Source organism: Macrotis lagotis, chromosome 5 (assembly GCF_037893015.1).
Source record: "Macrotis lagotis isolate mMagLag1 chromosome 5, bilby.v1.9.chrom.fasta, whole genome shotgun sequence".
Classification (NCBI taxonomy): Eukaryota; Metazoa; Chordata; class Mammalia; order Peramelemorphia; family Peramelidae; genus Macrotis; species Macrotis lagotis.
The window spans coordinates 68,911,869-68,926,129 of record NC_133662.1 but is presented as its reverse complement, the minus strand read 5'-3'; the positions used below and the strand labels follow the sequence as shown (position 1 = coordinate 68,926,129).

Sequence of the window (14,261 nt, the reverse complement as noted above, 5' to 3'; positions counted from 1 at the left end):
CTTAATCTAAATACAACGAGATGAAACATTTTAAAAATTCATCATTAATTTACTTTTCTATATTTATCTTTTGTATGAATGTATAAAGTACAAATAAAATGGACTTCAAAATTCAAGCTTTTGTTCATGATTTAAGTAAAGCTTTTATAAACCTCTGGCAAATATTCATTGAAAATGAAATATGAATAAGAACTGATGGCAGAAAGCATTTATGAACTAGAAATCTATCTTATCTACTGACTAGGAATTCTTTTTTTTTTCTTTTTGTTTGATGGACCTCTCCAGCGGTTTGGTGAAACCTATGAAAATCTCTGAATAATGTTAAATGAATAAAATATAAAAAAATCTGTCTCTGCCTATTTATCAAGTTCCTAGTAGAAAGAACTCAAGTTAAGACCTCTAGCTATATGTAGGATCCCAGATGTGGAGTGGGAAGTAACTCCCTCTGGAGTTTCTAAGATTAATTAGGATAGAGGAGAAAACTGAGGTCCAGTGGAGGTTAAATGTTTAAGATATAAGATAACAAAGGTAGAGAAAAGAAGGGATTGCTCTTTTCAATGCCCTATATTGCATGGCTGTACTTCTGTGGATAGAAGTTAATTACTATATACTACTGGGAAAAAATAAGTGGTGGTGGAGTATCTGGACAGTAAGACAGCACTTGTCTTTATTTTTAAATCTTTATTTTTAGGACTTGTCTTAAAAACAATACATAAGCAGATTTTGTATAGATTACTGGAAACAATCCAAGAGAAACTTGAAAATTGATACCTTTGATTCTCACAACCAGGAAGCATTATTTTTATTTTTTATTTCTAAAGGAAGGCAGGTGTCAGGACCCATCATTTCAGTCCTCTTAGGTAAGGCTGCTCCCTCTGCCCAGGTAGACTGAAGCAGAATGGAAAGGCAAAGACTTTCCCAATCAGCCCACAACTCCACATTTCAATGCTCACTTCCCTGGGTATGTGTATTGGAAATTTAAAAAATTAAAAAAAAAACCACAAAGTTTTAAAATGAATTGAATTGAATGAATTGAATGATTTCTCTCTCATCCATCCCATTCAACTGAGATCAATGGATGCCATGGAAACAATGGAGCATCTGGATTTGTCTTTATTTTTAAATCTTTATTTTTAGGACTTGCAGATTTTGTGTCGATTACTGTAAACAATCCAAGAGAAACCTCAAAACTGATACCTTTGATTCTCACAACCAGGAAGCATTATTTTTATTTTTTATTTCTAAAGGAAGGCAGGTGTCAGGACCCATCATTTCAGTCCTCTTAGGTAAGGCTGATCCCTCTGACTGAAGCAGAATGGAAAGGCAAAGACTTTTCCAATCAGCCAGCAACTTCTCCACATTTCAATGCTCACTTCCCTGGGTATGTGTATTGGAAATTAAAAAACAAAACAAAACAAAGTTTTAAAATGAATCGAATGATTTCTCTCTCATCCATCCCATTCAACTGAGATCAATGGATGCCATGGAAACAGTGGAGCATCTGGACTTGTCTTTATTTTTAAATCTTTATTTTTAGGACTTGCAGATTTCGTGTCGATTACTGTAAACAATCCAAGAGAAACCTGAAAATTGATACCTTTGATTCTCACGACCAGGAAACATTATTTTTATTTTTTTATTTACAGACTAACAGACTGCCTTCTGTGGGGGCGGGGGGGTAAATTAAAAAAAATAAAAGTGGATCGAACAAAAAGAGTTTGCCTTTACATTCAGCAGGAACTCTTAAGGAAAAACCCACCGATTTTGGGGGAGAAACGCGTTTCGCTGTCTAAGCTAGGGGTTTCACTTTGCGCACTCTGGGGAGGCGTGGCGGCTGTCTCCTCCCGCCCCTTGCCCCTTGCCCCTTGCCCCTTGCCCCTCGCTCACCTGGGCGCCCGGCTTCTGCAGGTTCTGCGTGATGTAGTCCAGGCGGCGGCCCACGCTGTTCTTGGCCTCGGCGGCCGAGGTTTTGGTGCTGCTGATCTTGACCGTCACCGAGGCCCGGTCGGGGCCGCAGGACATCTCGGCCGCGCCGCTCACGTGCACCTCGCGGGCGGGATTCTGGGCCGAGGCCAGGGCCGACGCGCACTGGGGCAGCTGGGTGTTGAGGTTCGGCGGCGCCTCCCCGCCGGGGCCCGGGAAGCCATCCCGGCCCCTCTCGCTTAGCGGCGCCAGCTCGGCGAACACCCGGGACTGGCTTGTGGCGGGCCAAGGCATGGAAACCGACCTCAGTTCCCCATGGCAACCGCGCGCTACGGTGTCCTGGGAGGGAAACGGGGAGGAAACGGACTGGCGGCGCGTTTCCCGGGAGCCCTCGGGCTCGCGCAGGGAATGCCGGGAAGTCCTTTCTCTCTTGTGCGGGGCCAGGGCGGGCGACCGCTTCCCGTGGCGCTTTCGCTGCATCTCAGGCAGTCGCGGGCCGGCTGGGCCCCGGGCGAACCGCTTCCTTTCGTCTTGGAAGCCCGACTCCTCCGGGCCTCCCCCGGGCTGCGGGGTGAGCATCTTCTGTGGCGTGCCGATGGCGTACCCGCGGCACATTGTGATGACTTTGGGCCCGACTAGGAGGACAATGGGTTGGGGCGGGGTTTGGAGCCCCAGAACCTTTCCCTCGTTTCCTCCCTCCCGGCCCCCCGCGCCCTTATCTTCCCCCTAGAAAAGGGGTCGCATTGGAGACCCCTTCCAGCCCCCGGGACGGACTCACGTTTTAAAATGTAATCTGTGCTATTCACGCTTGTCTAGCGTGGCAAAAAAAAAAACCCCAAAAAGTCAAACACTGGCTAGAATTATATCCCGCTCCACCCCTGCTTCCGGCTCTCAGTCTGTGACCCTGTGAACCCTCTTGCTTGAATTGTTGTAATCCCCTTCTTTTCCAATCCATCCTCTACAGACTTGCCAAAATGATCATGGGGACCAAAATGCAATCAGAGCCTTAGCGGCTCCCCAATAACTCAACGATAATATCAATACAAATGTCAATCTGACATGTAAAGCTGCTGGTTCTCGCTAATTTTTCCAGGCTGATTTTTACATCTTTTCCAATCTAGCCTACTTGCTGCTCCCCCTTATACTTATTTGAGTTCTGACTCATTTATCTCTTTACTCTCACTTCTGACTTTTTGGAATCTAACTTCCCTTCAAGAGTTAGCTCAAGTATCAGGTTTTTTTTTTTTTAAGGTTTTTGCAAGGCAAACGGGGTTAAGTGTCTTGTCCAAGGCCACACAGCTAGGTAATTATTAAGTGTCTGAGACCAGATTTGAACCCAGGTACTCCTGACTCCAGGGCGGGTGCTTTATCTACTGCCCCAACTAGCCACCCCTCAAGTCCTGGCTCTTACAAAAAGTCTTTCCTTATTCAGTTGCTAGTGTCTGACTTCCCAAATTGACTTCGTATTTATTTTATGTACTTATTTCCCCTCTCCATAAAAGTTGCTACAAAAAGAGATAATTATCACATTTAAACCTTTAACCATTCTTTCATTTAAAACCTTACAGCAATCCTTACAGGTAGATACTAGAGGAAAGGCTTTGAGAAATGTAAGTGATATGCTTGGTAACATAGCTATGTGAAGGAACTAGAGTTGAACAGTATTTCCTGTGGCCAAATCTGGTCCTTTATCTGCTATTCTATGCAGTTCTTTGAAGGCAGGGACTTTGTATGTCTGTACTACTTGACATAGTAGGTATTATACAAGCAAAATCTTAAATTGTATTGAGTTGGTGGTGGAACTTGGAAGTCAGATTAGGGGTCGGTAGTTCAACATATTTCTAAGACAATATCTGTCATTTATGTTTTTATGTTTTTGCAAGGCAAATGGGGTTAAGTGGCTTGCCCAAGGCCACACAGCTAGGTAATTATTGAATGTAAGACAATGTTTAAAGAGCTTAAATAATGCCTAAAGGTCCCATATTACTTCCTCAGACATAGTTGTTAATCAACTAATCAGTTTTTAAGGGTCAGCTATAATGGTAGGTAGGTTTATGAAGAAAAAAATAATCATTATCTCTGATCAGTATTTATTCAATCCATATATTCAGACCCTTAATATGTTATGAATTCATAGTTTTAAATATGAGTCAACCTGGTCACAAATGACCAAAGAGTCACAGACTTTAAGCAAAAATATCAGATTGCTCACATAGGTCATCACAACCACAATTAACTCTGAAATACCAAAATAAAAACCAAAGAGCTAATAGTGATCATAAGCAAAAAGCTTTCTTTATCCCTTTGAGGGAGGGAAATTAGACAAATGTGCCGGGCCCTTCTTGAATAGGGGACCCACTTTGGTATGGAAAAATCTCAATATTTTTACTAGTGGCTATGTAGTGAACTGTAGACATGAAGTGAGGGGTAACAGCTACAATGAGACAAGTTTGATTAATAGTAGGGCTTCGTGAAATGGAAGAGGAATACTGCAAGTCCATGTCCAAAGTTGGAGAACACTTGGTGTTGGTGTGAAACAATTCTGGGATTTTGCTGTGGCTTTTCATCTAGAGGGTGTCCCCAAAGGATTATTGTTATGTCAAACTCAGTAAACAACTGACTCGCTGGATTTTAGCTCTGGAAAACATGTTGTCTCCTAATAGGGAAGTAAAAAGAGGGGTGGTCCTGGCATAGGGATCTTGACCTTAGTATAATCAAAATTCAAAAGAATAGAAAAATGAGAGAAGGATTTTCTTTCTACCTACTTCAGGCTTATGGATTAAAAGAAAACAGGGAACACAAAATTACTGCTTGGATGATTCTAGCCCTTCTTTGATCCTCTTTCCAGGATGAGGGATGTCCAGTGCAAAGACATAAAATGGATGATTGAGGGTTATATTGGAAGAAGTGAGAAAAATTCAGTTTGGGTGAATTATAAACTGTGAGAGGAAAGAAATGTCCACTGAGGCTTTAAATACAGTTTATGGCCAGGTTTTGAAGGGCTCTTGTTCATAGTCCAGTAGTCTATACACTTTTCTACATTCTCATTCTTCTTTCACACATACCACTAGAGTTGATGTGTAATAGATTATTAGATTCGGTGATGATATCACTAATCAATGGCTACTTTGATTAGTTTTTTTTTTTGAGACCTTCCAGCCTATATAGAAAAAATTTTCCTAGATATCTTTTGAAAAGGTCAGAAATCAGCAAGGTGGATTTCATTTGGTTGCTCCTTGGGTACACCTTGCATCCTTTGCATCGAGAAATTGCAGTATGTGATTATGATGGAATATGTTGTGCTATAAAATATGATGAGCAGGATGCTCTTAGAAGAACCTGTACTTATATGAGTTGATGCAAAATTGTATACAAAGTAACATCAGTATTGTAAAATAATCAGCTATGAATGTGTTAGCTAATCTCCGCAATATAATAATCCAAGGCAACTCTTAAAGACTTATAATGAAAAATGCTATCCATTCCCAAATAAAGCTTTGATGGTGAAACATACTTTTTTAAGCTTTATTTTTCTTGTTTATTTCACAAAATGCCTAATATGGAAATATTTTGTATGATTATACATGTGTAACTTCTATGGAAATTGCCTTCTCAATGAGGGGTTATAGGATAGAGGAAGGGACAGAATTAGGAATTCAAAATTTTAAAAATGAATGTTAAAAATGATTTTACATGTAACTAGGGAAAAATAAAGATAAAATACTAAATAAAAAAAAGACATATTGACAAAATAAGCCCTCTTTTTTTTTCTTTTAAGGTTTTTGCAAGGCAAGTAGGGTTAAGTGGCTTGCTCAAGGCCACACAGCTAGGCAATTATTAAGTGTTTGAGACCACATTTGAACCCAGGTACTCCTGACTCCAGGGCCGGTGCTTTATCCACTGTGTCACCTGTTGGGAGCCAGGGTCTCTAAGCTGTTTGACACAGTCGCAGCAAGAAGACTCAAGGCAGTCACACTGTCTGATGGAACAACATTTCCTTCTTCAATATATAGGGATTTCATGCATACCAATATTTATAGGTTTATTATTGATTGCAATATTTACTCACCCTAATACTGGAATGACTATAAAGGAAGGATTTCAGAAAAATTCCTTGACTAAAACAGATTGTAAACTCTGTCCAAATTTAACAGGACTACCTCTCCCTAAAGCATACAAAAGGCTTCAACATTATGAAATCTCTGGAAAACCCAACACTGGGAATTCCAGGGAGATGCCAGAATATATACAGGGAAAACAGATACAAGATGGGTCAGATAGAATTCCAGGGAAATTAATAGTTTTGCCCCCCCTTATCATACACAGGAATATATGAAAAAGATGGTGAGAAAATAGTACAGGTGACCGATATGTGAACTCTAACAGCCTTAGTTAAATGGGAAAGAATAAAAAAGTCACAGAAACTGTGGCTTCTACCAACAAGACCTGAAAGAAAAATCGGTTATTGTAAGAGTTAATGGATGGGTGGACAAGCATAAAGACCCTCACTATAGATTGTTAAGGAAGTGTATCTAAAAACATTACACAAGAAATATAAAAAACTTTCCATTAAAAGAATTGCTTAATAACTTTAAATGAATTAACAATTATACAATGTAGTAATAAGGTAACAGACAGGTTAAGGTCATCATGGTCTGAGTAGGGATAAGAAATCAATTAACTATATGATTATTACTTAAACTTGTAATCACATGATTAAAACTTGTAACCATATGTACTATATGATTGGTGATGAAAATTGTACACTCTTGTAACCAAGGAAATGATCTCAGCTTGCTTGCTTGCTTGAAACATACATGATTCTGAAACTATAAAAATAAATCTAAGCAGCTGACAGTCAGTCAACCTGCTCCTGCCTTTACCCACTTGTTGACTCAACTCATTTCGCCGACTATCCTTTCTGTCAGGTTCCAAGGACCCCATGGAGGCTGGACCCCCGCAACCACCTTAGATGCCCCGAGCCCTCTTCTTTAGAGGGAGTCTTTGTGAACAATTTCTAATACTGTCCCTAGCTGTTGTGATAGGAATTTTGGAATGATTGAATATTTCTGGAACCTTAGACAGAGTGTGGTTTCATATTTTAATGGTTGATGATTACCTAAATGTCTTAAATCTCTTTTCAGTTTGGAAAAATAGGTAAAGGAGGAGTCCAACCAAGTTCTTTTTATGGTACAAATATGGTGCTGAAACCAGGAAAAGCAAAACAGATAAAGAAAATTATAGAACAACTTCTTTGATGAATATTGATGCAAAATTTTTAGATTAAGTACTAGCAAGGAGATTACAGTAATATATCACAAACATACATTATGACCAAGTGGAATTTATACTAAGAATATAGGGCTGGCTGAGTACTAGGAAAATCAAAAACTAACAAAAATCATATGGTTATCTCTATAGATAAAGAAAAAGCTTTTGGAAAAGTACAACACATTCCTATTAAAAACACTATAATACATTGGAATCTTTGAAACTTTCCTTAAATTGATATATAGTATTTTTCTCAAACCATCACAAATCATTATTTGTATTGGGGATAAGTCAGAAGTCTCAGAAAATTCAGAGGTGAAGCAAGGATGCCCTTTATCACCACTATTGTTCAATGTTGTCCTAGAAATGCTAGCTGTAGCAATAACAGAAGAAAAAGAAACTGAAGGAATTAAAATAGGCAATGAGGAAACAAAACAAAACAAGGACAACAAAAACCAAAAACCAAAAGACTGGAAAACAGTTTAGCAAAAATATGAATCAGACCACCTACCAAGAAAAAGTTAAAATGGGTATATGACTTAGAATAAAAGGTGATATAAGCAAATTAGAGTAACATGTTATATTTTACCTTTTAGATCTGTGGTTCAAGGAAAAATTTATGACTAAACAAGATAGTGAAACTATGGGATGCAAATTAAAAGGCTTTGCTCCAGTAAAACCAATTCAGTCCAAATTAGGAGGAAAGCAGGAAATGGGAATTTTTTTTTAAAGTTTCTCTAATAAAGGCCTCAATTCTCAATAGATAACCAAATCAAATTCATAAGAATATGAGTTATTCTTAAATTGATAAATGGTTAAAGGACATGAACTGACAGTTTTCTGAAGAACAAATCAAGGTTATCTATAGTCATATAAAAAATAATCTGGGGGCAGCTAGGTGGTACAGTGGATAGAGTACCAGCCCTGAGTTCAAATCCGGCCTCAGACACAATAATTACCTAGTTGTGTGGCCTTGGGCAAGCCCCTTAACCCCATTTGCCTTCCAAAATCCTAAAAAAAAAAATAATCTGAATCATTATTGATTAGAAAAATGCAAATTAAATGGTACTTTCACATCTATTGGAATGGCTCTAACTGAAAAAGGAAAATGACAAATATTGGAAAGAATGTGGAAAAAATGGAACACTAATGTGTTATTGGTGTTGTGAACTGATTTAGCCATTCTCAAACAATGTGGAACTATGTCCAAGGGGCTATAAAATTGTGCATTCCCTTTGACCCAATAATCCCACTACTAGATATATGTCCCAAAGAGACGTATTTTTTTTTTGTGGTGGCATAGAATTGGAAATTGAGGAGATGCCCATTAATTTCAAATTGCTTACTTTTTCAATGCAGGGAAGGAGAAGAAGAGAGAATTTGAACTCAAAAATTTTAAATTCTAAAAGTAATTTTACTTGTAATTGATAAAAATATAAATTTAAAATAATCTCTTTTTAATAAGAAGACTTATTTCTATACTATTAGAATTAGAAGCCCCTTTCAGGTTTTATATCCCTTCATGCTCTATTTTTAAAAATTTTTGGTCTTAATTTTGTTTAAATGCTTGTTAAAAACTAAGGTTAATATAACTAATACAATTAGTAAACATACAATTATGCAATGGCATATAATAATAAAAAACTAAAATAAATATGCAAATACAAATAATATATGGTATTCCATAATAATACCTGATTATTACAATATGACAAAACAGTCTGTCACTGAATTCAATTTCAAATTAAGTATCTGTAATTCATATTACCTTACTATTATTAACTCTGAGCAGATGTGATTAACAATGTAATAATATTATAAGGCAACATTCATAATAAAATAATATAACTACAAACATAATGCATTTATAATCCTATATATTGACTTCAATCTCAAGGATTGATCTCAAGGAAAGAAAATATCAAGAGAAAATAATCACCATCTAAACTAAAAATGAACAATTCTAGTTAAAACATTTTAAGAAGCAGAAGAAAAAATTCAGCTAAAAACCCTATCCTTTTCTTCAAAAACATGAAAATATGTAAAAATTCTCTAGGATGAGCATCTTCACCTATGAAAAAGTCCATGAAGTAAGTTTGTAGGAATGGCAGAAATCCAATGTGATATTTGTATTGACTTATATCTGTGTACATTGATAAAAATTCAGTTTTTGGGTTTGAATAAGCTTAGAATCTGATATATATATATATATATATATATATATATATATATATATATATATATATATATATGTATATATATGATTTTGCCACCAGAAGGTGCTCCACTCAAGTTATTTCTCTAGTTCTATCTTGATTGATCGATATTTTTTTGTCCTTTGGACTGACATCAGGGAAGTGGTGCTATGAAATGCAAGTGAGTTGGATTTCAATGAAAGGGTGAAGTGAAAAGTCACTAGGCTCACTTTCTCCTCTAGAACCATCTAGTGGCCAGATATAGATTAAGGCCACTGGAGATGGCCCTAGATGCAATAGTCCTTGGTCTTTTAAAGTTAGGTCTTTCCCAGGTCACAATTTGACTGACACAATGCCCAACTAGTGATTAAGGTTAGGTAAGGTAGAAAAGAGAAAAAGAGGCCTAGAATGACCACTCTCTTAAAAAATTAGGTGAAGAGGGTAAGATGCTCAGGGTTTCCCTTTGACTAAAGAGGTAAGGGGAAAAAAAGCAAAAAAGTGTCTTTTACATAGTACAAAAGAAGAAAATAAATCAATCTTGAAGAGTTAGATACTTAGGGTTTCTGGGAAAAACAGAAACAATTTCTATTTACATTCATTCTGAACCAATCAAGACTCAAAGAATGACCAAAAGAACTTAGCCTTCAACCCATTATTGGTCAATTGAGGAGAGCTAGAGAAATTTGGGAGGAGGGAGAGAAAGAGGGAAAGAGGGAGGGAGGAAGAGAAAGGGTGGAGAGAGAGAGAGAGAGAGAGAGAGAGAGAGAGTATATTTTTAATGCAAAGGTGACATATCTATCACATATTGGAAGTTTTAACTAGTTCTCTTTCATTTTTGAATCATTTCCAATTTTAATGAAATACTTGAAAAATTATGATCCCAGATGGAAGCAAATAAATGGAAAAATGTGTTCTTAGAAAATCCTATTAGCTCTGTGACTTAAAAACTGAATATGCTATAAGGAATTGGATAGTTTAGTATTATTCACAGCATTTATGGAGTATAGATTTGTATAAAATCTTATTGCCATAGATATCCCCAGATATTCCTCTAAGAAACAAAAAATCTATTTTATTTCATTTACTTATTTGTCTTGTCATTCTTTGAGAAGACTCCTTTTTTTTCAGTTTGAAAAGCACACTTTTATTTGTGAAAGTGACTAAAATATCCAATAGTTTCTATTTTAAAGCAAAAACAAAACCTTCCTTCCTTTCACATTTTTCTTTCTTGTAGAATTGTTAGTACAAGAAAAAAAAGTCAGGCTTGGCTCTTACGTTGTGTTCTAGGCAAATGAAGAATAAGCTTTGTATCTGCAAACCAATCAGGCCCAACAGAAGCTGAATATGGCTTCCCCAGACTCAATTAGGACAAGCTTTTTGTGCTGCTTAAATGTAGGAAGTAAGGTTTAGAAAACCAAGAGAAAAATCTAGGATTCTGGGAGCATTGGAGTTGTCCTGATGGAGTCATAAGAAGGGGTCTCTGCCTGAGCACAAGTGTCCATCTCTCCTGCCCTGGCCTACCCCATTATCTGGGCAAAGTGTTATCAGTTCATCAATGCCTTATCTTTCAGGGAAGGTCTATGTTCCTCCTACTGCCCCCCCCCCCCAGCTACTTCTATCCTACACAGGTGGTGCACAAGGAATGCACTATCCTTCAGAATGTCTTTGGATGGAAGCCTTGTCCATACAGGCAGAACCAGGGTAGTTTTCTGAATGGGGCCCAGCTTACTATTATTTAAAAGTCAACTGAGGAAAGGAAAGCAGAGGTGGCAGATGCAACAGCTAGCCACCTACAGAAAGGAATACCACCCTACCAGAAAGCAGCAATGAGATCCTCATAAAATAAACAATTCTACAATGCAAAAAAGAATCACAAATCTAATCTATTTATAAATCATGTATTTAATATTGGATCATATAGCCAAGTTCACCTACATGTTTATGTATCTGCTAATTCAATCCTCACACCCTCCCTCCCCCAAATGGAAAGATTAATGCAAATGTAATTTTCAAGGGATATTTCCAAAGTAAAAGAAAGAATACTAGAAACTTCTTCCCTTTGATTTTTAGTACAGAAAAATAAGTAAACCACTTGGGGTCTTCAGGGTCCCACACTGAATGAAAATAAAATTTCTAGGCCAAATCAGACTTTAAGGGTATATTAGTCTATATATACACAGAAACAATTAAGGGTTGCATTTTACATTAAACCAAGCTTTTGATAATACTTGCATGATTAGGTATACTTTGAATGGTGCCTTCATAAATATTGATGGTATGATAGGGCTATCTTTAGCCTAATAAAATGAGAAAAAATAGACTTGTGGAAAACAACTGAAAAGAGACCCAAGTGAGGGTCAGGGCATCTTCTTGTGGAGGAAAGGCAAACAATTCGCATCTAAAAATAAAAGGACCCTCTCCTCCTTCCTTGCCCTAAACAGAAATCCAAACTCTTACAGTGCTGTATGGACAGCAGAGGAGCCAAGATTACAAGGTGGGGAGTCAGTCTCACAGAAGCATTTCCAAAATGCATGCCCTCATCTCCACATAGGGTCTAATTTGTTTTATTTCTCCCACAATACCATGGGAGAGAACACCTGATAACATTTCTGCAGCCCTCACACGCAGGCAGTTCCAGTCTCTGCTCAGGTTCTTACTGTTATTGGTGGTCCCACATTTGATTTTGCCATCTTTTAAAAAGCACATCAGAATTTAAAAAAAAAAACCAAAAAACCCCAATAGGTATGAACCCATTTCAAATTTTACATAGTTACAAGAGGAATATTCACCTCTCTCTGATTAAACCAATTTTCCACTCTGACTGGATAAGAAATCTTTAATACAAGTCTCTTCTTCCTCACCCTGAAATCTATTCCAGTTCAAAGGAAAGTCAAAATGATTAGTAAAGAAAATAATTTTAAGCACTACCTTTCCTTTCTCCTTTAAATGATTTTAAAGTTTTGGAAAATGCTTTTATGGTTCTTAAGTTTGTGATTCAGGAGTAGTATAACATTATGTGATAGACTAATGGCCAACCAATCACTGTAAAATGCTCCAGTTGCATTGGGGGCAGAGGAGGGAGGGGATTATCTTCCAAGCACCCCAGTTTTCTTCACCAGAAGGTCAGAGGTACGGTTGGTTTGTATTATTGCGAGGTCCATTAAGTGATCTGGGTTGTTTTTCCATCAGTGAAGGGCTTTAATTGTTAAAAGGGCATTTATGCTTGACCTCCAAATTTGGCTGACAATTTGCTGATGGGATTCATAACTTTTGGGTTGCTCTGATATTTTGACATGTTCGCAGGGTTCTGTGCCACATCCTGGAATGCCACCATCACTTCTGGGTCCTGCATGGCTGCAAGCACTTCCAGATCACTAAGAATCTCGTTGAGGCCGGGCATCCCTGCCATCCCAGGCATGGCACCCCCATGCCAGGCATGCCCCCAAAGTTCCCAGGCATACCTCCGGAAAAACCTGGAAAACCGCCAAATTGGGGTCCTGAAGTTCGCCGGGCTTCTTCCTCCCTTTGGGCTCGTTCATGCTCTTCCCTAGCCTTCTTCACCCTTTCTAGCCTTTTCTTTGATCTCTCGTTCCTCACGTCTTCTCTCATATTTTCGCCGATGATCAGCAATCTTCTGAGCCCTTGGCTGAACTTCCTTCAGCATAGCACTGGCATCTTCATCATAGTCCAGTTTACAAGCCATGGCACGACCCCGAGCTGACTCCTCCCAGTGGCCAAGGAGTCTGTGGGCTTTCCCTCGCCACTTGTAGGGCTGGGCGGAGTCTGGATTTATTTCAATCGCTCTGTCACAATCTCTTATAGCGGCATTGGGCTTTTGCAGTTTTATATAGATACTGGCTCTCTTAGCATGTAAAATGGCCAAACGGGGATTCAGTTTGACGGCCTCTGTGAGTAACTGAATGGCGGACTTCAGGTCACCACTATTGAGGGCGTCAACGGCTGCCACTTTCTTTTCTTTCGCTTGATCCATCATCTCATCCGTAATCGCGGCAGTCTCATCTCCCATTTCCTGCGGGGCATCTGTATCTGCTTCAATCACTCCTTCTTTATCAATCTCCACGTCACTTTCCTTACTCTGTAGCTCTTCTACTTTGGGGGGTTCCTTTGGTTTCTTACTTTCAGTCTTTTCCTCCTTGATTTTTTCCTTCCGATTTCACTTTTCGTGGAACAGGTGGAATTTTACCACCCATACTCTCCACCCAGTCCCGGAGGAAGCGCAGCTCCTCCGTGTGCCGGAGGCCCGGGTCCTGCTGGCAGAGCCTGATGAAGGCCTGGAGCTCGCTGAGCTTGCGGCTGTCCATGGCGGACAGGGCCGGGGCCGGGGCCGGGGCCGGGGCCGGGGCCGGGGCCGGGGCCGGGGCCGGGGCCGGGGCCGGGGCCGGGGCCGGGGCCGGGGCCGGGGCCGGGGCCGGGGCCGGGGCCGGGGCGGCGGGCTCGGCAGCAGCGGCGGCGGCGGGCGGCTTCTCGCGCGGGCGCGCGCCGGACGAGAAGACTCCTAAAAGATCATTTTGTAATGAAAAATGAATAGGACAAAATGGATGAGTGGGAAACAGAGCAGGATTATATACTCTTATCTCCACTCCCCCAAATGTAACATTACTTTGAAAATCTCCAAAAGATATTGCAAATAATTGAGAAGTTTGGAAGCAAATGTAAACAAAAAAGGAAGCTTTATTTAAAAGAAGTCATACACCATAGCAAAACTTAAGGGATACAGCCAAAGCAGTTCTTGGGAAATTGTATATCTTTATTCATGTAAGTATTTAGAGATTAAGTGACTTGCCCAAGACCACACAGCTAGGTAATTATAAAGTGTCTTAAACTCAGGTCCCCATGACTCTAGGGCTGGTG

At 39.2% G+C, this 14,261-nt stretch overlaps 2 protein-coding genes across 2 annotated transcripts in view; both read right to left on the bottom strand.

Annotated features, from left to right (window-relative positions):
- LOC141523842 (interleukin-1 receptor-associated kinase 1-binding protein 1-like) overlaps positions 1 to 2,570 on the bottom strand; it is a 30,776-nt gene extending 28,206 nt beyond the window's left edge. Inside the window, exon 1 of the mRNA XM_074237356.1 lies at positions 1,888 to 2,570. Within this exon, the coding sequence (XP_074093457.1) occupies positions 1,888 to 2,538 (651 nt within the window). The 5' untranslated portion in view covers positions 2,539 to 2,570. The remainder of the gene's footprint in view (positions 1 to 1,887) is intronic.
- An 8,745-nt stretch (positions 2,571 to 11,315) lies between these two features.
- LOC141523840 (hsc70-interacting protein-like) lies at positions 11,316 to 13,735 on the bottom strand. The gene is given in 4 exon segments (XM_074237355.1): positions 11,316 to 12,818; positions 12,821 to 12,962; positions 12,964 to 13,554; positions 13,556 to 13,735. Coding segments are annotated over 4 exon segments (1,101 nt in total). The 5' UTR covers positions 13,712 to 13,735; the 3' UTR covers positions 11,316 to 12,606.
- Between the last annotated feature and the right edge of the window lie 526 nt (positions 13,736 to 14,261).